The sequence below is a fragment of the Salmo salar genome, chromosome ssa13 (genome assembly GCF_905237065.1).
Source record: "Salmo salar chromosome ssa13, Ssal_v3.1, whole genome shotgun sequence".
NCBI classification, from domain to species: domain Eukaryota; kingdom Metazoa; phylum Chordata; class Actinopteri; order Salmoniformes; family Salmonidae; genus Salmo; species Salmo salar.
The window spans coordinates 36278308-36305186 of NC_059454.1; the positions used below are offsets into that span (position 1 = coordinate 36278308).

A 26879-nucleotide genomic window follows, 5' to 3' on the forward strand; every position below is an offset into this window, starting at 1 on the left:
GCATGGACAACATGGATTACAGTACAGCATTGCATAGTATAGTTTATTCATTCTGACAATATTCATACAAAATATTATTTAGTTCTATAAGCTAATACAAAATCAATGAGTACTGACAACTTTAACTGCTTTGGTGGATCCAAAAAAGGTTGTTTCATATTGTAAAAGGATGAAGTGCCATGGGCTGAACTGAAAGGAAAAAACGAATTCTAGAACAAATAATAGGCATGTATGTATCTGAAATAACTGTAACCCTTATCATAATGGGTTCTAAAGTACTTCCATTCTGTCCCTTCATCCTGACTGCTGAAGGCAGAATTCCAGAACACAGGCCTTGGATTCACCATGTCCCTCGTAATCTTTATCAGCTGTCCAGTGGTGTCAATGTGTTACTGCCTCCACCCCCTCATTCACAGCTGGAGTTGGGCTCTCCTGACCCACCACCGTTTACAGCAGAGGAGTATCTATGTCGCTGTAGCTTGGTCGGGGTCAAGGCGTTTCGTTGGGTGGAGGAGCGAGATGATCGGGCGAAGCAGAAGGACAAGGACTTGGAACTGCTACAGTCATAGTTCCTATCCTAAGGGAGGGAGAGAATGAAAGAAAGACTGTTATAGCATGTTAATTTATTGTGTATATTTTATTATTTATGCCTATTCCTTTCTCAAAACCAAGCAACAAACTAGTATGTCATGTGGAATAACATACATTAGCCACTAAATTGAATATGAGTGAAGTATAGTATGTATTCAGTGTGTGGATCCTGTGTTGGGCAGGCCTACTGTACTTACCTCAAGTGTCACGTTACTCTCCAGGCTCGGTTCTTTTCTGACAGCCTGGTTCTGACTGTGGGCCTGACTGGCCCGGCATGCTTCCTCTCTCTGCTTCATGAACCTCTGGTTCACAATCCTGGTGACACTGTCGTTCCTGTGTACTGGTGCAGCAGGGGTACGAGAGGGCACTCGCTCTAGGGTTTTATGAGTTGGACTGCATTTCCCCTTCTGTGCCCCGCCTGATGCTGGGGCTGGCTTGTCTGCCCGACCACTCATTTTGCGTAGGAACTCAGTGACTAGGCCGTACCGGTTGGCCCCAGCAGGTTTGCTGGTGGGTTTAGTGTTTCCACCACTGCTCAACTCACTGTTTATTGTACTATGGTGGATAAGCCCTGGACCGGTTCTGGGATTGGTGGGGCGGGCCCACGTCGACCCAGCTGGACCACGATGGGACAAGCCCCATAAAACACGCTCGCTGCCAGTGGTGGCAGAGGAGGCGGTGGAGGAGTTGGGGGTTGTGGTGTTGGACATGGTGGTGGTGAAACCAGTTGTGGAAGAAGGGAAAGAGGAGGAGGGGGAGATGGAAGATGCAGAGGCGGAGGCGGAGTGTCTGCGATACAGTTTTGGGGAGGTGGAGCCAGACTTGGGCCTTTCTGTCCTACCTGGGAGCCTCTCCAGGGAAGTAGAAATCTGTTGAGCACGGGCAGAAAGCCGTGAAGGGGAGGCTCTCACTGCACCTATACTGTAGGGCCCATCCGTCTGTAGACCCACACTCACCATCTGTGGGTGCATCTGGGTCTGAGTCCCTGAGGTGGCCACATCCACCGTCCACCCCCCACTCATGATCACCCTCCCCTTCCTCCTCTCTGGCGAACTGGAGTGAACTGCCTGTCGTAAGCTAGCTGTCATCTCCTTCATGTCGTCGCTCAAGTTAGCGGAGAGCCTCAGACATAGGGGAGTGAGAGAGCTTTGGGACGTACTAAGCCTGGTGGAGACTACACTGGTAGTACCATTTCTATCAGTGTTGGTGCTGTGCCTAAGATGAACCAGATGGACTCTCCGTGCAGACAGGGGACTGTAGTAGATGCGGAGGACGGTCTTCTCTGGGGCAGTGTGGCTCCTGTCCAGGGACAACTGGTCCAAGTGCAGATTGCGGAAGCTAGGGGGCATGATGGGATGGTCCCAGGTCTTAAACGGGTCCCCTCTGTCCAACTGAGCTGCCTCATGGCTGAGATAGCACCAGTTCTTCTTATTGGACCCAAATGTAGAACTTTCTGGTCTGATCATATTTCCTGTCTGTGAAGAAATAAGAGTCTCTGCAGATTATGGTGGAAAGAACAGAGACATGGAAAACAGCCATGTAAAAAAATGTCTGCTCTTCCTAATTCACAGACTCAATGGGCCTTGTCTTGTATTTCTGTCTTTCTCCTGGCAACAGTTAAAATATTTGGAATTGTTTTTATTAGATTTAAATTGCTATTGTGTTTGCCACAAAAATAATATTCTATACATTAAAATGTAATCATGGAGACCAGAAACCTGTTTTAAGTTATCATTCAACATGTGGTGGGAGAAACCACTTCCCTGTTTAGCGGTTTGCATATTTATAGACATACATAGGATAAACAGAATGTGAGGGTTTTACGCTCGAAATGTAGGCTACTATTGTTTTTGGACAACTATCCTCAGACCATCAGCTCATGAAGTAGAGTGAGTCACGAGTTCAAGGCACTTTCTTTTCTACCCACACTTCATTCCAAGTTTCTTTCCCACAGTCTGCTTCTTATCACCCTCTTTCTCCCTTTTACCCTCTTTCTGCCTTTTACCCTCTTTCTCCTTTTCCCTTCCTTGCTCTCACTTTCTTGCTCACACATTTCCCCCCTCTGTCTCTGAGTCTTGTAATGTAGTCAATGCACATGCCGGTCCAGCAGTGCTGCTTTTGGCAGTAACCCCCACAAGAGCTTAGCCTAAATACTATGGCACAATTGATCTTATGATGGCTGTACTGATTGCAGGCAGGCCAGGGGGAAGCCCTGCCAGATAGAAGCCATCAGCTGGACTTACTGCTGAACCACATCCCATCACATGCTACCAAACACAACACAGGACAGATGAACATGGGCGGCTGGAGGAAATAGAAAATAAAATACTTCCTTACCTCAGTCATCTCACTCTGTGTGACCATAGGGTGACTTGGCTGGATTGAATAACCCTGTGTCCTAGTCTTACCAGTGCTGCACTCCATCTGAGTTATTACAAGAAATGGGAAGGTATTACAGTCTTTGATTACTCAGAATCAGGATATCTGTCTGATCCACTCCTTGCCTTAGAACATAACAGTGGTGTATCCCTCATTCTACGGAACAATGTACTTAAAGGGCAATTCCACCACTTTTCAACCTCGTATTCAATATCTCCAGCACAATACCAGTGTCTACATATGTGAAAACGGCGGGTTTCTATGTTTTGTAGTAAAACATATAAAGTTACAAAGTGTTTATCAAAAACAAAAATAGATTCGCAGTGACGTGGGGAGAAAGAAAATTCCCTTCCTCTGGCTAAAAACTGTTTTTTTTACTTTTAATCATACACTGTGATGTCATTTGATGACATTTTTTCTTGTTGGTGATAATCGTTTCAATCACAGATCATAGAAATCTGCCGTTTTCACATATGTAGACACTGGTATGGTGCTGGAGATTAAGAATATGAGGTTGAAAAGTGGTGGAATTGCCCTTTAAGTACTATATCACAGTCATATCAACTTATGTAATTGGACAGTCACTTCATAGGCTGAGCCCACAGCGTGACAGTAGCATTAGCTTACCTTGGAGATTAAGCCGTTCCAGTCTGATGCCCATGTGGCCTTGGAATCCTGTCCTGCTATGCTGTCCTCTGAGTCCTGCAGCTCTGTACCCAAATACTGCAACAGCCCGTGTAGCATAGACATGGTCGTGGGATCTCTGCTCTGCAAAAACCAACAGTAAAACCTACTTTTAATCTTGGCTTTCATGATTACTTGCAGAAAGAAATTGATTTATGAACATTTCAGTTACAGTATGTTGCAATTCATGTTCCCCTACATTCCCCTCCTCTCATACCTCCTTGCCCTCCAGGCCACATCCCTTCCTCAGACAGTGCTGATGGAGGACCCAGAGCATCTTTAAGGTCAGCTGCATCATGGGGTCCGTGCAGCTGTCGAGGTGATCTGACTGTGTTGCCCGTTTCACTTTCTCCTTCAGCACTACTGTGCACAGGCCTTCGCCAGTTTCCTGCTTGGCTAAGACCTCTGTGTTGTTCTTTGTGTCCTGATCAGTCAGGGAGGGGATGGCGATGGGATCCCCTTCAACGCTCAACTGTCCTCCTGGTGTCACCAGGCTCTCCACCCTCACAATTAAGGCCAACAGCATGGCCTTCAGAAGCTCCAGAGCCTCATACAGGTGGCCTTGCATGAGTGGGTCCAGAGCCAGAGGCTGGGCTTTACTCTCAGGGTAAGACTTTGCCCGGGGGAGGTGGGGAGATAAGGCAGGGGAGCTGTGGCCATTTTGGGTTGGTGAGGCAAGAAGCTGGATAGCTGAAGTCACAAGGCAGGCATGATCTCGCAAGGCAAGGAGGGCCTCATGATCTTTCGCATTCAAGGCATTGGCAACACTGCCTCTGCATGTATCACTCTGCTGGTTGTCCAGGGGCTCCCGTTCCCCACCTACAGGCCCCTCTCGAGGGATCTGTTTGAGGGGACCCAGCCTCTCCATCTGGGATTGGTCTCTATGCTGTATTTCAATCACCTCCTCCTGAGAACACTTAATCACGCATCTCCTCTGTCTCTCCCTCGCCGCCGCCTCAAAGTGGATGTACTCCATTGTCAAACCCCTTTCACCTTCCTCTGCATCCCTAACATGGGCTGGTGGTAAATCCCCATGTTCCCTGACACCTTCCTGCAGTGACTCCTCTTCCTCCTCTCCTCCTACTCTTCCACTATCCCTCATGTCGCTCATCTCCGCCCGGAGGCCACGGTTCTCCACCTCCAGCTCTACGATACGGCGGCTCAAGAGCGTTGCTTCCTCCTCCACCAGCCGCAGGTGAACCTTGACCTCTGCCTCCCTGGTGTGCGGGGACTCCTCAGAGGAGTGGGCAGCAGCGTCTATATCTCCGTAGGCTGAGCGGTACTTTGCCAGTTCCTCACGCATGCCCTCACTCTCCGACACCATCTTGGCCAGCTTCTTGCACATGAGAGCTGATTCCTCCTTTGCGAAGTGGAGCTGGCACTTTAGATCAGTACTGTCATCCTGAGGAATCAAATCACACAGACATAAAGAATCCTAACTTGTGATATGCAGTCGTAAGCTATTTAAGATGTTAATAACATGATAATAACAAACTTTTACCTGAGACGACAGTTTCTTCTCAGTCTTGTTGGTTGGTGATCTGACATTTTTTCTCTTCAAAGAACTCTGTGGAGTAGAACAAATGTCAAAGAATGTTGAAGATTCAACAGTACTATTCACAGCATCGTTACCACCCCATGAAAACATGCCGGAGGAGGAGAAGATATATTTGTCAAATGTCATCCAACAATGAACCCCTCTTTCTTTCAGCTCTCCTCTCCCGTCTCCTTCCTATCTGTCACTCCTGTCTGTCTTTGACCTTCATATAGACATTCTTACAGGAAATCAGTGTTTTTTCACAACATCTGCAGTGTCCAAGAGACACAAACCAAGAGAGTCTAAGTATATATGTACACAAATTAGCTCCATTACAAACTCACTATTTTTCTCTCTCTTAGAAAGTTCCATTACAGTGCAGCACTTCATGTATGAGTTGGTATGTTTACAGAGCTGAGTATGAAATGAATGTAGGCTGGTGTCACCGTGTCAGTCGCTGTCTGCAGCTTTGTCTGGTGGCAGGCAGGGGTCAAAGAGGTTAAAAGAACTAAAAATAATAATCTTACTGAGGCGTTGCAGTGGGAGTTACGAATAAATAACCACATTAATCTAACCCTATCTGTTGGTCTGTAAATGAACGAACCCAGAGACCGTGAATAGCAAAAAAACTATAATCGCCAGTAGTACTGTATGATTCTGTATTTTATATATAAATATTATGTGAGTAATACTACCCTTCTGGATTCAGTTCCATAAGCAAGGCAGCAAACCACACAGAAAACTTGCAGTAACAGCAGTTCTTCCATGTTGACTAGCTTCCCTTGTACTTGTCTGCCCAGATTAGGTAATCTAAGTGGATTTCCTAGTCAGGATCAGAGGGAGTAGCAGCTGAGCTGATGCCAAAGCACTGAATCCTGGATTAAACTAAAGCATGCGTAGATGGACTGCACTGCACTATAATAAAAGACATGGGCTCCTCCATGGCCACCAGTTGATGACATTCAGTGATAGTATGCCAACATGCCAGTACCTAAACCACTGTCATTTTGATGCTGTAATACATCCTCCTGACCCAGATTTACCCATGCTTAAAATAACCAGAGGAGAGGGGAGTCTTGAGAGAGCTATTGCTCTATTTTGGTCCATCTTTCTCTCTCGCTCTAGTCCCTGGTGCAACCTGGTCTCAGAGAATTTTGTATTATTCTGTACATAAATCCAGGACACTCCGTTTAGTATGATATGTTACATTTTGTATGGTATGTATTCATTTGTGAATGTCCATCACCCATTTCATATGATATGTTACAAATTACAATTCGTATTACGTTACCAATTCTAGCTAGGTGGCTAACTTTAGCTAGCTTGCTAATGTTAGCTAGGCTTAAGGTTAGGGTTAAATTTATGAGTTAGGTTAAAGGGTAATGGGAAGGGTTAGCTAAAGGGGTTAAGGTTAGGTTGAGGGTTAGCTAAAAGGGTTAAGATTAGGAGAAGGATTAGCTAACATGATAAATAGTTGCAAAGTAGTAAAAAGTTACGAATTAGTTAAAATGATAGTTGTCCGTGATGAGATTCAAACTCGCAACCCTTGGGTTGCTAGACGTTCGCATTCGCATTATATGCCCACCCATCCATCCAACCAACCAACCAACCACCCACCATACTTTCGTTTTTGCCTTAAGTAACCATCTGTCTTATGTAATCATACCAAACATAACATATCATACTAAATGGAGTGTCTCGGATTTACGTACAGAATAATATGAAATGCCCTGAGACCAGGTTGCCTGGTGAGAAGAATGTCAGCTGTGCCCTCCATGTTCAGCCTCCTACATGCCACACACCTCTACCACACCCACCGCCCAGCAGTCAGCTGCTAGCAATGTCCTCATTCTTCATCCCAGCAAAGCCCTAGGATCCAGTCAGGGTCATGTGTCACCTCACTTCAGAGTGACAGCAGGATGGTGGGGGAGTACCAAACTGGGTGGGATGGGGCAGCTGTACTGTATATACTAGTATATGAAGAAATAGGACTCTGGACCAGAGCACTGTGGGTTAATGGTGGGGTTATGTTTAAAAGGATACCACTGAGGGCAGTGGGTTAAACTAATACAGTGGGTGGTAGATAGTAGTAGTAGTAGTAGTAGTAGTAGTAGTAGTAGTAGTAGTTGATGGTGGTGTATAAAAGTAGTAGTACCTCTCTGGCTTTCTCCATCTCGGCCTGCAGAACTTGCTTCGCCACCTCCAGCTCCTGCTGCATCTCTCGCAGTGCCTCATTCTCCCACTCTAGCCGGGAGTTCTTCTTCTGCACTGACTCCAACTCATTGTGTAGGCGGAGGGATACACTCTTTGCTACCTGTAAACAGAAAAACCTGATAAAGCAATGACTGGCAATAATTGTCCTCACTATAACTGCCTTCATTAGCGGTCGTTATTGTCGTAGTAGTGCATTCATTTCGTATATTTTTTTTATTGGAAAACAAAAGGTCCTTTCTCAGATATCAGCCTTCAGAACAACAACACTGTTATTGATGTCGTCATTGATGTAATAAGGTGAATGAAACATCCCTGGAGGGGCAACCTGTGATCACACACAGAAATGCCTAAAAGGTCCTCCCTTTTGCAAATCTGACAATAACTCTATCCTCCTGATTCCTGCTTACAAGCAAAAACTCAAACAGGATGTACCAGTGATGCATTCAATACAGAAGTGGTCTGATGAAGCAGATGCTAAACTACAGGACTGTTTTGATAGCACAGGCTGGAATATGGATTCAGCCGATAACATTGAGGAGTTTACCACATCAGTCACAGGCTTCAGTAATAAGTGCATCGACGATGTCATCCCCACAGTGACCGTGCGTACATCCCAATCAGAAGCCATGGATTACAGGCAACAGCTGCACTAAGTTAAAGTCTAGAGCTGCTGCTTTCAAGGAGTGGGACACTAATCCGGACACTTATAAGAAATCTCCCTACGACCTCCGACGAGCCATCAAACAGGCAAAGATTAAATACAGGACTAATATAGAATCCTATTATGCTGGCTCTGACGCTCGTCGGATGTGGCAGGGCTTGCAAACTATAACAGAGGGAAACCCGTCTGCGAGCTGCCGAGCGATGTCGAGCCTACCAGAGGATCTAAATGCCTTCTATGCTTGCTTCAAGGCAAGCAACACTGAACCATGCATGAGCGCACCAGCTGTTCTGGGTGACTGTGATTTCACACTCCGTAGCTGATGTGAGTAAAACCTTTAAACAGGTTAACATTCACAAGGCCGCGACGCCAGACAGATTACCAGGGTGCGTAATCAGAGCATGCGCTGAAAGTGTCTTCCCTGACATTTTCAACCTCTACCTGACCCAGTCTGTAATACCTACATGTTTCAAGCAGACCACCATAGTCCCTTGAAAGTCATGAGCAATGGCTCACATCAACACCATCATCCCAGACACCCTGGACTCCAATTCGCACACTGGCCCAACAGATCCACAGATGACACAATCTCTATTGCACTCCACACTGCCCTCTCCCACCTGGAAAGGAAGGACACCTACACTACATGACCAAAAGTCTCATCGAACATCTCATTCCAAAATCATGGGCATTAATATGGAGTTGGTCCCCCCTTTGCTGCTATAACAGAATCCACTCTTCTGGGAAGGCTTTTCACTAGATGTTGGAACATTCCTGCTGGGACTTGCTTTCATTCTGCAATGAACATTAGTGAGATTGAGCACTGATGTTAGGCGATTAGGCTTGGTTCACAGTCTGCTTTCCAATTCATCCCAAAGGTGTTCGATGGGGTTGAGGTCAGGGCTTTGTGCAGGACGTGCAAATTTTTCCACACCAATCTCGACAAATAATTTCTGTATGGACCTCGCTTTGTGCACGGGGGCATTGTCATGCTGAAACAGGAAAGGACCTTCCCCAAACTGTTGCCACAAAGTTGGAAGCATAGAATTGTATAGAATGTCATTGTATGCTGTAGCATTAAGATTTATCTTCACTGGAACTAAAGGGCCTAGCCCAATAAACAGCCCCAGACCATTATTTCTCCTCCACCAAACTTTACAGTTGCACTATGCATTGGGGCAGGTAGTGGGTTCCTGGCATTGGGCCAAACCCAGATTCCTCAGTCGGACTGTCAGATGGTGAAGCATGATTCATCAGTCCAGAGAACGCATTTCCACTGCTCCAGGGTCCAATGACGGCGAGCTTCACACCACTCCAGCTGACGCTTGGCATTGCGCATGGTGATCTTAGGCTTGTGTGCAGCTGCTCAGCCATGAAAAGCCATTTCATGAAGCTCCCAACGATAAGTTATTGTGCTCACATTGCTTCCAGAGGCAGTTTAGAACTTGATAGTGAGTTTTGCAACCAAGGACAGACAATTTTTATGTGCTATGAGATTCAGCACTTGCGGTCTCGTTCTGTAAGCATGTGTGGCCTACCACTAAGCAGCTGAGCCGTTGTTGCTCCTATTTGTTTCCACTTCACAATTACAGCACTTACAGTTGACCGGAGCAGCTCTAGCAGGGCAGAAATTTGACGAACTGACTTGTTGGAAAGGTACAATCCTATGACAGTGCCACTTTGAATGTCACTGAGCTCTTCAGTAAGGCCATTCTACTGCCAATGTTTGTCTATGGAGATTGCATGGCGGTGTGCTCAATTGTATACAGCTGTCAGCAACAGGCGTGGCTGAAATAGCCGAATCCACTAATTTGAAGGTTGCGTCCACATACATATAAAGTACATTCGGAAAGTATTCAGACCCCTTGACTTTTTTCCCCATTTTGTGACGTTATTATTCTAAAATGATTTAATTGTTTTTTCCCTCATCAATCTACAGACAATACCCCATAATGACAAAGCAAAAACTGTTTTTTAGAAATGTAAATATCATATTTACACAAGTATTCAGATCCTTTACTCAGTAGTTTGTTGAAGCACCTTTGGCAGTGATTACAGCCTCAAGTCTTCTTGGGTGTATGACGCTACAAGCTTGGCACACCTGTATTTTTCCCATTATTTCTCCCATTATTCTCTGCAGATCCTCTCAAGCTCTGTCAGCTTGGATGGGGAGTGTCGCTGCACAGCTATTTTCAGGTCTCTCCGGAGATGTTCGATTGGGTTCAAGTCCAGACTCTGGCTGGGCCACTCAAGGACATTCAGAGTCTTGTCCCGAAGCCACTCCTGCATTGTCTTGGCTGTGTGCTTAGCCTCTATGGGCTAGCCTACTCAACAGCCAGTTGAATCCTGTGGCGCGTTATTCAAATCCTTAGATATGCTATTACTTCAATTTTTTTAAAATATGACTATTTTACACCATTTTAAAGATAAGACTCACGTTAATCTAACCACACTGTCCGATTTCAAAAAGGCTTTACAACGAAAGCAAAACATTAGATTATGTCAGCAGAGTACCGAGCCAGAAATAATCAGACACCCATTTTTCAAGCTAGCATATAATGTCACATAAACCCAAACCACAGCTAAATGTAGCACTAACCTTTGATGATCTTCATCAGATGACAACCCTAGGACATTATGTTATACAATACATGCATGTTTTGTTCAATCAAGTTCAGTATCAAAAACCAGCTTTTTACATTAGCATGTGACTAGCATGTGACTAGCATTCCCACCGAACACTGCCGGTGAATTTACTAAATTACTCACGATAAACGTTCACAAAAAGCATAACAATTATTTTAAGAATTATAGATACAGAACTCCTCTATGCACTCGATATGTCCGATTTTAAAATAGCTTTTCGGTGAAAGCACATTTTGCAATATTCTCAGTAGATAGCCCGGCATCACAGGGCTAGCTATTTAGACACCCAGCAGGTTTAGCACTCATCAAAGTCAGATTTACTATAAGAAAAATGTTCTTACCTTTGTTGTCTTCGTCAGAATGCACTCCCAGGACTTCTACTTCAATAACAAATGTTGGTTTGGTCCAAAATAATCCATCGTTATATCCAAACAGCGGCGTTTTGTTCGTGCGTTCTAGACACTATCCTAAAGGCTAAATAAGGGTGACGAGCATGGCGCAAATCGTGACAAAAGAATTCTAAATATTCCATTACCGTACTTCGAAGCATGTCATCCGCTGTTTAAAATCAATTTTTATGCCATTTTTCTCTTAAAAAAGCAATAATATTCCGACCGGGAATCTGCGTTTAGATAAGCAGACAAAGGAATACAAAGCATTTGGTCGAAGCGGGCATGCGCCTAAGCCCATAGTACTCTGAGTGGCCACTTGCCAAAAGCGATAAAGTGTTTCAGCCAGAGCCTGCCTCGATATCGTTCAACGTTTTCCCGGGCTCTGAGACCCTATGGAAGACGTAGGAAGTGTCACGTTATTGCACAGATCCTGAGTCTTCAATAAAAAGAGCCAAGATGAAACACTACTTCTCAGACAGGCCACTTCCTGCTTGAAATCTTCTCAGGTTTTGGCCTGCCATAGGAGTTCTGTTATACTCACAGACACCATTCAAACAGTTTTAGAAACTTTAGGGTGTTTTCTATCCAAAGCCAATAATTATATGCATATTCTAGTTACTGGGCAGGAGTAGTAACCAGATTAAATCGGGTACGTTTTTTATCCAGCCCTAACAGGTTAAGGTCGTTGTCCTGTTTGAAGGTGAACCTTCGCCCCAGTCTGAGGTCCTGAGTGCACTGCAGCAGGTTTTCATCAAGGATCTCTCTGTACTTTGCTCCATTCATCTTTCCCTAGTATTTCTGTTTTTTTATTTTATAAATTTGCAAAAATGTATAAAAACCTGTTTTCGCTTTGTCATTATGGTGTATAGTGTGTAGATTGATGAGGAGTTGTTTTTCACACCGAGAGTGTGCAAAGCTGTCATCAAGGCAAAGTGTGGCTACTTTGAAGAATCTCAATTATAAAACACATTTTGATTTGTTTGACACTTTTTTTGGTTACTACATGATTCCCATATGTGTGATTTCATAGATTTGATGTCTTCACTATTATTGTAAAATGTAGAAAATAGTAAAAATAAAGAAAAACCCTGGAATGAGTAGGTGTGTCCAGACTTTTGGCTGGTACTGTATATATACTCTACTCTGACATTGCTTGTTGTAAATTTTCTATATTTCTTAATTATTTTAGATTTGTGTGTATTGTTAGATATTACTGCACTGTTGGAGCTAGGAACACAAGCATTTCTCTACACCCGTAATAACATCCGCTAATATGTGTATACAACCAATAATATTTTAGTTTATTTTGATTTGACATTATAGTGCATGGAGAATGGTCTTATTTCGATCAGGAAAAAATAAAGTAGATGCTATTTCCACTTGGAACCGGTAGGTTCGATAGAGCTTATTTATGGTTTCAACGCATGTGAAGGTGGTAGAATTATTAGGGAATTAAGTAAAGGTCAGAATAGGGTGTATCTGTAGACACACCTCACCTACAACTTCATTTATTCGATCTCCCCCCCAAACGAATAGCGGGTGAAAAGCATGATATTCTCATGCTTAAAGGGAAACTTCAGGATTTTGGCAATAAGGCCCTTTATATACACTGCTCAAAAAAATAATGGGAACACTTAAACAACACAATGTATCTCCAAGTCAATCACACTTCTGTGAAATCAAACTGTCCACTTAGGAAGCAACATTGATTGACAATAAATTTCACATGCTGTTGTGCAAATGGAATAGACAACAGGTGGAAATTATAGGCAATTAGCAAGACACCCCCAATAAAGGAGTGGTTCTGCAGGTGGGAACCACAGACCACTTCTCAGTTCCTATGCTTCCTGGCTGATGTTTTGGTCACTTTTGAATGCTGGCGGTGCTTTCACTCTAGTGGTAGCATGAGACGGAGTCTACAACCCACACAAGTGGCTCAGGTAGTGCAGCTCATCCAGGATGGCATATCAATGCGAGCTGTGGCAAGGTTTGCTGTGTCTGTCAGTGTAGTGTCCAGAGCATGGAGGCGCTACCAGGAGACAGGCCAGTACATCAGGAGACGTGGAGGAGGCCGTAGGAGGGCAACAACCCAGCAGCAGGACCGCTACCTCCGCCTTTGTGCAAGGAGGAGCAGGAGGAGCACTGCCAGAGCCCTGCAAAATGACCTCCAGCAGGCCACAAATGTGCATGTGTCTGCTCAAACGGTCAGAAACAGACTCCATGAGGGTGGTATGAGGGCCCGACGTCCACAGGTGGGGGTTGTGCTTACAGCCCAACACCGTGCAGGACGTTTGGCATTTGCCAGAGAACACCAAGATTGGCAAATTCGCCACTGGCGCCCTGTGCTCTTCACAGATGAAAGCAGGTTCACACTGAGCACGTGACAGACGTGACAGAGTCTGGAGACGCCGTGGAGAACGTTCTGCTGCCTGCAACATCCTCCAGCATGACCGGTTTGGCGGTGGGTCAGTCATGGTGTAGGGTGGCATTTCTTCTTCTTTCATCTGTGTCCAGTATGAAGGACGTTAGAGGTAGTTTTGTGAAGCAATGCTAACTAGTGTTAGCGCAATGCCTGGAGGTCTTTCAGTCCGTTGCGTTAATGCTAGTTAGCAATTGCTCTAGGGCTACTTAGCAATTCCTTCAAACTGCACACCGAGACATAAAAATGGTATCCACGAGTTCATCTGACTCTGGGGAAGTGGATAAAAAGGCCTTATTGCCAAAATCCTGAAGTATCCCTTTAAGTTCAAGGTCAGAATACTCATATAGAGAAAAGTGCATAAAAAGGGTTTCATTTGCACGCACTTAACTCGGATTGGAATTTCCCCCTAAATGATTATATTGTGGGAGATATTCATTCTCCCAAAGAGAAAAAATATTAAACACAGATACTATACTTTTGTTAAAATACCTACTTTTTAAACTTGGTGGGAATACACAGAAAGAGAAAATCCATGTGTTTGAAAAATGTAAGGAGTGAAGAAGGGGGAAGCCAAGGGTATCAAATTCACTGGCATGCTGCTGGTTGGTATTCTATTACTACACACAGCTGTGCAAATAAACTCAGCATTGCAACCTCCATCAGAGGAATCAGCCCACATACCAGTAAACTTTCCACAGTGATCTGCTCAGTGCTCACTCAACCCACAAAGTCTTCAGAGTGATGATGGGTTATTTGGTAACCCAGCATTGGGTAAATATTGGACAGAACACACACTGGGTTATTCTGACCCAGCCAGTTGGGTTGCGTGAATATCCATACATATTCATGCATGTAGGGGATATCCTGCTTTCACTGGAACAGGCCCAGATCCACGCCTTTTGCGTGAAGAAAATACGCCGGAAAAGGGGCCTGAAAATCCGAAGGCGAGCGAGTAAACTCCCACTCCCTTCCATTCATTGGAAAATAAAATTGATGACCTACGATTAAGATTATCCTACCAGCAGGACATTATAAACTGTAACATCTTATGTTTCACCGAGACGTGGCTGAATGAAGATACGGACAATATAGAGCTAGCGGGATTTTTCATGCACCGACAGAACAGAGACCCTACCTCTGGTAAGACATGGGGTGGGGGTGTGTGTCTTTTTGTCAATAACAGCTGGTGAGTGATGTCAAATATTAAAGAAGTCTCGAGGTATTGCTCGCCTGAGGTAGAGTACCTTATGATAAGCTGTAGACCACACTATCTACCAAGAGAGTTCTCATCTGTATTATTCGTAGCCATCTATTTACCACCACAAAATGAAGCTGGCACTAAGACCGCTCTCAACCAACTCTATAAGGCCATAAGCAAAGAAGAAAATGCTCACTCAGAAGCGGCGCTCCTAGTGGCCAGGGACTTTAATGCAGGCAAACTTAAATCAGTTTTACCACATTTTTACCAGTATGCAACCAGGGGGGAAAAAATCCTAGACCACCTTTACTCCACACACAGAAATGCATACAAAGCTCTCCCCTGCCCTCCATTTGGCAAATCTGACCATAATTCTATGTTCCTGATTCCTGCTTACGAGCAAAAACTAAAGCAGGAAGTACCATTGACTCGCTCAATACGGAAGTGGTCAGATGACGCAGATGCTACACTACAGGACTGTTTTGCTAGCACAGACTGGAATATGTTCAGGGATTCATCCAATGGCATTTAGGAATACACCACCTCAGTCATCGGATTCATCAATAAGTGCATCGATGACGTAGTCCCCACAGTGACTGTACGTGCATATTCCAACCAGAAGCCATGGATTACAGGCAACATCTGCATCGAGCTAAAGGATAGAGCTGCCACTTTCGAGGAGCGGGAGACTAATCCGGACACTTCTAAGAAATCCCGCTATGCCCTCAGACGAACCATCAAACAAGCAAAGCATCAATACAGGATTAAGATTGAATCCTACTACACCGGCTCTGACGCTCATCGGATGTGGGAAACCCAGACGTCAGCTGTCCAGTGACGCAAGCCTACCAGACGAGCAAAATGCCTTTTATGCTCGCTTCGAGGCAAGCAACACTGAAGCATGCACGAGAGCACCAGCTGTTCTGGATGACTGTGTGATATTGCTCTCGGTAGCCGATGTGAACAAAACCTTTAAACAGGCCAACATTCCCAAAGCCGCTGGGCCAGACGGATACAAGGACGTGTACTCAAAGCATGCGCAGACCAACTGTCAAGTGTCTTCACTGACATTTTCAACCTCTCCCTGACCGAGTCTGTAATACCTACATGTTTCAAGCAGACCACCATAGTCCCTGTGCCCAAGGAAGCGAAGGTAACCTGCCTAAATGATTACCGCCCCGTGGCACTAACGTCGGTAGCCATGAAATGCTTTGAAAGGCTGGTCATGGCTTACATCAACAGCATCCTCCCAGACACCCACTCCAATTCACATACCGCCCCAACAGATCCACAGATGACGCAATCTCAGTCGCACTCCACACTGTCCTTTCTCACCTGGACAAAAGGAACACCTATGTGAGAATGCTGTTCATTGACTACAGCTCAGTGTTCAACACCATAGTGCCCACAAAGCTCATCACTAAGCTAAGGACTCTGGGACTAAACACCTCCCTCTGCAACTGGATCCTGGACTTCCTGACGAGCCGCCCCCAGGTGGTAAGAAGAGTAGGCAACAACACGTCTGCCACGCTGATCCTTAACACTGGGGCCCCTCAGGGGTGCGTGCTCAGTCCCCTCCTATATTCCCTGTTCACCCACGACTGCGTGGCCAAACACGCCTCCAACACCATCATTAAGTTTGCTGACGACACAACAGTGGTAGACCTGATCACCGACAACGATGAGACGGCCTATGGGGAGGAGGTCAGAGAACTGGCAGTGTGGTGCCAGGACAACAACCTCTCCTTCAATGTGAGCAAGACAAAGGAGCTGAGCGTGGACTAGAGGAAAAGGTGGGCCGAACAGGCCCCCGTTAACATCAACGGGGCTGTAGTGGAGTGGGTCGAGAGTTTCAAGTTCCTTGGTGTCCACATCACCAACGAACTATCATGGTCCAAACATACCAAGACAGTCGTGAAGAGGGCACGACAAAACCTTTTCCCCTTTCAGGAGACTGAAAAGATTTGGCATGGGTCCCCAGATCCTCAAAAGGTTCTACAGCTGCACCATCGAGAGCATCCTGGCCGGTTGCATCACCGCCTGGTATGGCAACTGCTCGGCACCTGACCGTAAGGTGCTACAGAGGGTAGTGCGAACGGCCCAGTACATCACTGGGGCCAAGTTTCCTGCCGTCCAGGACCTATATAATAGGCGGTATCAGAGGAAAGCCCATAAAATTGTCAGAGACTCCAGTCACCCAAGTTATAGACTGTTTTCTCTGCTACCGCACGTCAAGTGGTACCGGAGCGCCAAGTCTAGGACCAAAAGGCTCCTCAACAGCTTCTACCCCCAAGCCATAAGACTGCTGAACAATTCATCAAATCGCCACCGGACAATTTACATTGACCCTCCCTCCCTTTGGTACACTCGCTGTTTGTTTGTTACCTATGCATAGTCACTTCGCCCCCCACCTACATGTACAGATTACCTCAACTAGCCTGTACCACCGCACACTGACTCGGTACCGGTGCCCCCTTTATATAGCCTCGTTAGTGTTATTCTTATTGTGTTACTTTTATTATTAGTCCCGTGTGGCTCAGTTGGTAGAGCATGGTGTTTGCAACGCCAGGGTTGTGGGTTCGATTCCCACGGGGGACCAGTACGAAAAAATTTAAAAGTATGAAATGTATGCATTCACTACTGTAAGTCGCTCTGGATAAGAGCGTCTGCTAAATGACTAAAATGTACAAAAAAATTATAACTTTTTTTGTCTACTTGGTAAATATTTTCTTCATTATGAACTGAACTGTTGGTTAAGGGCTTATAAGTAAGCATTTCACGGTAAAGTCTACACTTGTATTCAGCGCATGTGACAAATAAAGTTTGATTTGATGTTGGGTTGTTTGGATTATCCAAACATGGGCTATTTCCAGGGACGAAAATCTAACATCAACTTTGGAGGGGACAATTACATGAAATTTTCTCAAGAGCAATTCCTGAGGGGGACACCAAAAGTAGTGCTGTAACACATAGCCTACATTGTAATATGGTAAATGTATATTGAGGAACCAAAGAAATAAGGTGTTTGCCGTACTCCTAACTACCGGTACCCAAAACTACACAACTAATCACAACAGCAATACCATTGCCTTTAACAAATCTTAGTTCAGTCACCAGTTTAAGTTGTGAGTGGGAGTATCCATGGCATTTTCCAATTATGTTCCTATTTTACAAGTCAAAAAAATTGAGAACCTTTCATAATGTTGCCAAACAAAGACTCAACAAACTTACCTGAGACTCCCTGTCTCTGCCAGTCTGTCCCTGCATATCTGTCCCCAACTCTGCTGTCTGTGTGCCATCTGTTGCCTGCTCTGCCTAATGACATCATTGTGAAACATTTCCATTAGAATTTCATTTCTTTCCTATGAACATTTTATCAACTAGTCTTTGAGATATTAGGCTACTAGGGTTCTTACTATGCGTTTTGGTGTATTGAAAAATACTCTGATGTCCGTCTTTTATTTTTCTGCCATTTTTCTACCTGGCTGGCTGGCTACACACACAGTGTGTAGGTTATTTACAGTAGGAGATGGGCTTCTATCATCTTCAATCATTCTATTTGGGCTTCGATCTAAAAGGTAGCTAGCAAATGTGAAACGGATTAAAATGACAAGAGTTGACAGCTGTATGAGTTCACCATTTACACAACATATGCTGCAACCTTTTGTAATTTTAATAGTTTGTTTCATATTGGCTGGCAACCAACAATAGCTGAATTTGCAAAGCTAGCGAGCACCAATTCCGTTTCAGTGGTGTTTGCTATAATCTTTGCTACCCGGGTTAAATAAAGGTGAAATAAAATAAATAAATAAAAGTTCCCTTGCGACAATTTAGCTTTTGCAACGAGACCATTAAATATATTTAAGACAATGGTAGAAGAGAGTGTAGTTCTGTTCAGTTTGGATTTCAGTTTATCGCTAACCTTATCACAGGGACTTTGAAGCACTAACTTACATCATCTGCATGCTGATCTTGGAATAAATTGACGATAGCAAAGATTCCATCTTTGACGACGCCACATAAATGGAATAGGTACTAGCTAGCTTAATAGTTAATATTTGCGCGCTAGCTCTGCATATTCAGCTAGTGTGTGTGCGCGATTGACTGGATTAACCTCACGTCAGTTACGTGCATTGAGTGCCTTTCAGACAGTAGATACAACCTCTCTGTTACCTAGCAAGCTAAGGAACTGGCAGTGGATCAAACCATTGTGAGGCAAAGGGTGGGGGGGGGTCGCAATCTTTTGAAACGTAAAAACGCGCTATTAAGTGTCTATAATCAGCACAATTGCTTTCATTGCGTATTATTAATATTATTTAAATTACATAGTTATGTTTCAGTGATATATTGGGGGGGACAAATCATATTTTTCCCAGGATGGGGGGGTCGTCCCCCCCCCGTCCCCCCCCGGGATTTCCGCCCCTGGCTATTTCAACCATTAGTTGGCTTTTTATTCACTTTCATGCTGGGTTGACCCAGCAGCTGCTTAATGTAATCCATAGGTTATTTTCAGAAGGTGTGGCCTATTAGGGGTGTGGCGTTCAGGTAATCCCACCAATGAGAGTAAATGTCATTCCTGTTCATCAGGTTAAGTTTGTATATTACAAATAAACATTTCCTTTAATATTTTTGCACATTATATATTTGAATATAAAATGAATAACATTATTGCACTGAACAAAAATATAAATGCAACATGTAAAGTGTTGGTCCCATGTTTCATGAACTGAAATAAAAGATCCCAGAAATGTTCTATAAGCACAAAAAGCTTATTTCTCTCAAATTCTGTGCACAAGTTTGTTGTGCCCTCTTGACAAGAGTGGTGGTGTTGTTGGTCCATGACAAGTTCTCAATCCCGAGGAATTTAACTTGTGACTCTCTCTACTGCAGTCCTGTTAATGTGGATTGGGGCATGTTCCATCCTCTGCTTTTGAAGTCAACAATCACTCCTTTGTTTTGCTGACATTGAGGGAGAGGTTGTTGTCATGACACAATGCCACTTCACTTAGCTCCTCCCTATAGGCTGGCTCGCCTACAACCGTGGTGTCGTCAGCAAAATGGATGATGGAGTTGGTGTCGTGCAAAGCCATGCAGTCATGGGTGAACAGGGAGTATATCAGAGGACTGAGGACACACCCCTGGGGGGCCCCTGTGTTAAGAGTCGGTGTGGAGGTGGTGTTGTTGCCAATCCTGACAGCCTATGGTCTGCCCTTCAGGAAGTCCAGGATCCAGTTGCAGAGGGTGGTGTCGTGACCCAGGGCTCTGAGCTTGGTGTCGAGCTTGGAGGAAACAATGGTGTTGAATGCTGAACTGTAATCAATGAACAGATGTGTTACGGCCGTGTGAATAGCAATGGAAATGGTATCTTCTGTGGATCTGTTGGAGTGTGCCTGGCATGCTGGCCTCGATGTGGGCCATGTCCAGCCTCTCGAAGCACTTCATCATGACCGAGGTTAGCATTACAGGACGCTAGTCATTTGGGCATGTCACTTTGTTTTTCTTGGGCACTGGGATGATGGTGGTCTCCTTAAAGCATGTGGGGACTACAGCCTGGGACAGGGACAGGTTGAAGATGTCCGAGAAGACGCCCACCAGCTGGTCAGCACACACTCTGAGGACGCGACCAGGGATGTCATCTGGGCCAGAGGCTTTGTGAGCATTCACTCTTTTGTGCATTTTCAACTCAATATTAGGAAGGTTTACTTCATGTTTTGTACGCTCAGTGTTCCTCAATGTTGATGGATGAGTCCTGAGTGGGTGAATCTTTGAACATATTCCAATCAGTATTCTCAAAACAATCCTCCAGCATCTCAAAGCGCAGCTCCTCCATCTCATCCTGGACATGACACCAATGACATCCTCTCAATCAGCATCTTCAACAGCGCCTCACTTTTCTCTGTGTTAGTGGCTTCCTCTTGTGTTGCTGCTTGTAGGTGTGGAGTAGGAACAGAGAGATATGATCTGATTGGCCGAAGTGGGGACAGGGGATGGCTTTGTATGCGTCACGGATGTTTGTGTATACATGTTCATGCACGCTGGATCCTCTTGTGGGGCAGGATACATGTTATTGATATTTTGGGAAAATTTGTTTTAGACAGGCTTGGTTAAAGTCACCCGTGACAATAAAGACTGCTTCCGGGTGAGAGGATTCTTGCTGGCTAATGATCTTGTAAAGTTCACTGAGTGCCGCCTTGGTGTTTGCTTGAAGCGGTATGTACAGAGCTGTGATAAGAACACACATGAATGCCCTCTGTATATAGTGTGGTTGGCATTTTAGCATCAGGAAACTCCAGGTTGGTTGAACAGGAGCTCACAATGTTTTCAAGTTCAGTACACCAGTAATTGTTTATGAGGAAACGTAGCCCCCCCCCGACTATTACCAGAAGCTGCCGTTTGATCCATTCGGAATATGGAGAAGCCATCTGGTTGATTAGCAGAGTCGAGAGTATTGTCCGTAAGCCACATCTCACTAAAAGCAAAGACACAGGATTCCCTGATGTCCCGCTGCAATTGCAGCCTTACTCGGAGTTCACAATATTTATTTTCCAGCGATTGGACATTAGCCATCAGGATACTAGGTAGAGGAGGCTGTGTAGGCCGTCTTTTAAGCCTAGCTAGGAGTCCCCCTTTCCTTCCTTTTCTTTGTTCCCAGCATTGCCTTAGGTTATCTCGGCCAGGAGTAACAGGTAAGCTTGCTGTGTGGGGAACAAAGAAGCCAATGTAGTATTCTAGATCTGGAAGGCTGAGAGATAAGTTTGTAGCTTCCAATTCATGATCCAGACGTGTTCTCAGTCGTAGAAAACTATTGCACGAACATTCTGAGCAAACAAACTAATAATTAATGCAAAAATAGCCTTAAAAAAGGAAAGTCAAGCAGGAACCGTCAAGACACGCGCTCTCCTCAGCGCCCCCATCTCATCACAGGTGCCCAAAAATAACTATCTGAAAGCCACGTCCCTACTAAGACGCCTATAGTCTTCTGATATGTTTTTTTTTGTTTGTTTTTTTAACAACCCAACTAAGTGACCCCAATGCCTGTAACTCAATAGTTAGGTCATCCAAACAACGCAGTATTTTGTTATGTGCTTGATTTAATGTCTCTGTCACACAAGTTAACAACTTCCACCACAACAAATAAACACAAACAAAAGCTGCCGCACACACAAGGATTCATTAAAATACCTACTCCAAATATTTTGAAGCCCATCTGACAAGATTTGATGGGCCATAACATTGTTAAATACTGTAATTACAGTTTAATGTGCACTTATAAAACTGAGACATAGGATGTACGCAGTAGAGTTGCTCTAAAACGTTTTGGACTCATGACAGTAGAGTGGTATTTGGTACAGCCATTCAAAGGGCTTTTCAAGGGGCTTTGTACATTGACAGGAATACTAATGATTCACTCGACCCCACTGATACAATTGTGCAACATAGCAAGAGATGGATTACGGTACAATCCTTATAGGAGAAAGATGCCTGAAAATGAAAAGTTGCTTTGAGTGAGCACTCCACATGCACACATACCTGGTTGAAGTAGGAGTGCTGAGGGTGCTGCAGCACCCCCTGAAAAATCGGGCAAAAAAAAAATGAATTAAACTTTTTCACAAAAGTAGTGCACTGTGCCTTTACCAGTCTTGTATTAGCAGTTCAATATAGCCTTCTGTAGCAGCAGCAAAAATTAAAAAAAATGTAGCTTGGCCTTGTAAACCTTGTTGTAATCTGATAGCCAGGGGTTCATTTAATTGGGAATTGGGAGGTGGGGAACCCTCCTTTTTGGTGACCAATCGAAACCAAAAGCTGTTTTATTGCTATTAAAATATAGGTTGTGATAACTGTAAACCTAATTGTATTTCCATTTATTTGCCCAGTAGGCTAATGCAATTTTGGTTTCATGTAGGCGTATTGGTATGAAAATAAACAACTGAACAACTTGCTATTTAGAGCGTTTCCCCAAAATACATTTTTGGCTTCGAAGACAATAACAATTGTAGGCTATAACAAATGTGCATTTTCATGCAGTGACAGAATGAAAATTGAGATAATGCAAATAATGAATGATTAGTTGGGATAACTTTTTTAACTTTTACCTGCCTGCATTTCCACCTCTCACTCTATCAGTCTTCCTGAATTAAAATGAGACCTCTCACTCTATCAGTCTTCCTGAATTAAAATGAGACCTCTCACTCTATCAGTCTTCCTGAATTAAAATGAGACCTCTCACTCTATCAGTCTTCCTGAATTAAAATGAGATATTCTAACAGATCAATCTTGCTGGAAAAACATTATTAAATATTGCTAAGTTATTTAGCTATAGTGTGGATGTAGAGCTGTTTATTTGTATAGAATGAGCACCCAGATTACAACCTTTTGGTTGGAAGTGCATGAGACAGTGACACTGCTGTCATAGTAAACGGTATGTGCCGTTCCACAAGGGGGACTTCATTTAGCCTATAACAAGGGGTCTGCAACCTTTTTCATATGCGTGACAATTTATAATTGATCCTACAATTTCTAAAGATCTGCGTGCCAGTTATGATTTTCACATAAGCATTGTAGGCTACTCAACTGTGCTCAAAAAATTGATCACATTTTTCTTCATTCCTTGATTGAGTTTGTTTGTCTTTATGCATCCTTGTCGATTGTAGGTCTAAGTAATTCCTTTGATGGATGCCTTTTATTTAAATGCGTGTTTAGGATTTATCTGGCATAGTTTGCATTCGCAGTCAGCTTTTTTTTTAGCTCGGGTTACTTTCACATTGATGTCGGTATTTGAAGTCGGCCTTGATAGCGTGTATTATGCATCTATTTCATGTTGCATTGTATGCACTGTTCCACAAGTAGGCTAAATGAGTCAATGTTGCCTATGTATGATGAGGTTGAGTAGTACATTGTACACGCCATTCCACAGACCTTTAAACCGAATATAAACCTAATATTGCGGTGATGTCTGTGGGACATTTTTGTTTATTTTTGCAGTTTTGCAAATAGCATTTTAGAGTTTGAAAATTGTGTAGAAACCCAGTAAATGAGCTTCAACTGTTGGGTGTATTTCTACACACCCCACTTTACTATAACCTAGGTTTAGCTGAACTGAAGCCACACACACACACACACACACACACACACACACACACACACACACACACACACACACACACACACACACACACACACACACACACACACACACACACACAGCTGCTTCACCTTGACGTCGTGTTCCAGGGAGCGGACTAGTTCCCCGTCCACTTGGCCAGTCTGGGCCACCCTGAGGCTGCGTCGCTCGGCCTTTCGGAGGCGGTACTGCAGGATGCGACACATCTTATTGGCCTGCTCCAGCTGCAGCCGCAGCTCCTGCAGCTGATACACCTCATCCTCCAGGAAGAGGTCCCGCATCTCCAGCATCTCACAGCGCAGCTCCTCCATCTCATCCTGGACATGACACCAAAGACACAATCTCAATCAGCGTCCTCAACAGCAGCATCATCATCAATAGCAGTATCGTCATCGCCATCATCATCAGGCTACTTTATTAGGCTTTATTATGCTACTTTATTAGGATTTATTAGGCTACTTTATTAGGCTACTTTATTGAGCTTTATTAGGCTGCTTTATTAGGCTACTTTATTAGGCTTTATTAGGCTACTTTATTAGGCTACTTTATTCAGCTTTATTAGGCTGCTTTATTAGGCTACTTTATTAGGCTGCTTTATTAGGCTACTTTATTAGGCTACTTTATTCAGCTTTATTAGGCTACTTTATTAGGCTACTTATTAGGCTACATTATTATGCTACTTTATTAGGCTGCTTTATTAGGCTACTTTATTAGGCTACTTTATTAGGCTGCTTTATTAGGCTACTTTATTAGGCTACTTTATTAGGCTGCTTTATGCACAACCAAGTGTCAGTTCTAAAGGTGGAACTGTTTAATTCGTTTTTTTCTTAGTCAAGCTCCTAATGTTTGTGTGTGTGTGTATCAAATCAAATTTTATTTGTCACATGCAGCGAATACAAAGAGTGTACACGAATGCCCTTTCAGCAGTTTTAAAAAGCAAGATTCCGGGAGTACCAGTACCAGATCAATGTGCAGGGTTATACGTTTTTTTGGTGCTTTATCCCAACCTTGAACTACCCAGGTTTGGGGATACACACCCACTGTGGATAATGACTTTTGATGCTCCTTGCGTGAGCATGCTGCTCATGCAGTCACGTGCAAGTAATTAAGGTTGACACGGCCAATTACATAAAGTATTTAATCCACTCTGCTAAGGAAAGTCTGGCCCTCTTACCCTGACAACAACTAATGTCACGAGCTTGTCTGCGTTGTTGTTTCAATAGCCTACTTCAGAATTAAACTCGATTCAAATCAGTCGATATTCAACTTATTTTATTTATGATAAGGGGGGTCAAGACTTGAGGAAATGTGTTAAATAATAAAAGGCCTCGTTTTTACGGGTAATGACATGACAATTAAGTGAATCGTCTTACTTTCAAATACTCATTTTCTGATCTCAAGTCGTCGTTTTCTCTGACCAGATCCTCGTGCGTCTCGTCCACGAGCTCCCCGGTCAGTTCTGAAAAAGACGGGGATGCTACGCTGACATTCAGCGAAGGAAGAAGAGACCCTCCGCATCCAGGATAATGGTTTCCATCCCTACCAGAATGAATGATGGAATTGTCATGTGATATGCCTATCCGTGTGAATGGGTTGCCTCCAGTACTCATATCGGATACACTGTTTAGAGCATTCCCACTCAGCCTGTCACTATTTGCGTCTCCGTCTCGAACACTTGATCCAGTCTCGCTGCTTGGAGACAGAGTGTCCGCAGAAAGTTGGTTTTCCTCTGATGCAGTCAGAAATCCCTCCGTGCAGTCAGACATTTCAGAACTGCTGTCCGAGGATGATAGCTTCCCCGAGACGCAATCTGAGTCCTTGCTCAAATCCCCCGAAGCATTTCTGGCATCAGATAGTTTCTTAAGTGTGCTTTGATTCTTTTGGCACTCGGTAACGGATGGCACGCCATTTCCTGTACACGTCTCTTTCTCCGATTTAATCTCATTCCCTTTGCCCACGATGCGCCGTATAGTCCCGGTTGACCTGGATGAGCCTTGAGCATCTTTGGTTTGCACACTCGATGGGGCTCGATTCTTCTTCATGCTGAAAACCTTTTGCGCCTTGGGCTGTCTTTGTCCTCGGTGCGCCTGTTTTGGCACGGGACTGTCACCATCCCTGCTGTTCATTTCTTGTCCGTTTTTATTGAAAGGAGTGCATAAAACGAAGAATTTCCCTAAATTAATCTATAAAGTCTATCATGTTTTGTTGAGTCCAACAAAATAAACATAATGAGTTATAACAGAATTGCCACAACTATTTTCTGTGGAAGCCAAAATCCAGACTTTACGCACAGAGCACGCATGAACAGAAGTACGCTGTGGATCTCTCCTTTCGGTCAGTCGATCAAGTGGGCTGTCACACTGCTTAATTTAAACCGGGACAGATATTTAAGCACACCCCGCCCATATTTTACTCGTGCACTGTGGAAAATTATGGGGTGCGTCAATGGCATTGTCATTGGAATCCCAATTTTAATTTATTCTGTTGCTGTGATGGGCTACATTTTGCCATGGAAACAGTTTATTATTTCTGGACAGATGTATGGGAAAATGAAAAAGCCCATTCAACGTGTGTAGTAGGCCTACTCAATTCAGAGGCCTTATTCAATTCAGCCCCGTCTTCTGAGGTCCAGTGCGCCCATGTTCCTTTTTTTTTATCAATGACGCCCTCACGTGGCCAGAATAGAAATTAAAACATTTGCAACACTGACACTTGAACGCACAACTGTCAAGATAGGCTATCAGATCACGTGATTTATAATAGCGCTTATAAATAGCACCCGTTATCCTGGCCTTTTTTAGTGTCTTGTCCGCGGAGAGGCACTGTAGTCCATCCTACCCATCATGCATCACTATTCTTCCATTGGACATAATGGTAGGAGGGTCAAGAGATTCTTCTGTGCCAAAAAAATTCAAGTCTAATGTCAAAAATTTAGGATATTGTCCATTAAAATCTGAATTTGAACTGGCTTTCCAAGTAAACAGCTAGACCTATATGGACCATTACCGTTCAAGAGGGTCACAATGGAAATACT

General features: G+C 44.1%; 1 protein-coding gene across 2 annotated transcripts; it reads right to left on the reverse strand.

Moving 5' to 3' along the window:
- Positions 1-24: 24 nt before the first annotated feature.
- On the reverse strand, positions 25-26217 carry LOC106567212 (protein SOGA1). Of its 2 annotated transcripts, XM_014136235.2 has the most exons (10): positions 25219-26217; positions 23938-24162; positions 22255-22293; positions 7347-7505; positions 5156-5221; positions 3872-5056; positions 3598-3738; positions 2929-3015; positions 789-2066; positions 25-577 (listed from the first exon to the last, which is right to left on the reverse strand). In XM_014136235.2, exons 1-10 carry the CDS (start codon positions 25969-25971, stop codon positions 407-409), a joined length of 4104 nt encoding a protein of 1367 aa, XP_013991710.2. In that variant the 5' UTR covers positions 25972-26217; the 3' UTR covers positions 25-406. The 2 variants fall into 2 exon arrangements, with proteins under 2 accessions (XP_013991710.2, XP_013991711.2); XM_014136236.2 differs by lacking the exon at positions 22255-22293.
- Between the last annotated feature and the right edge of the window lie 662 nt (positions 26218-26879).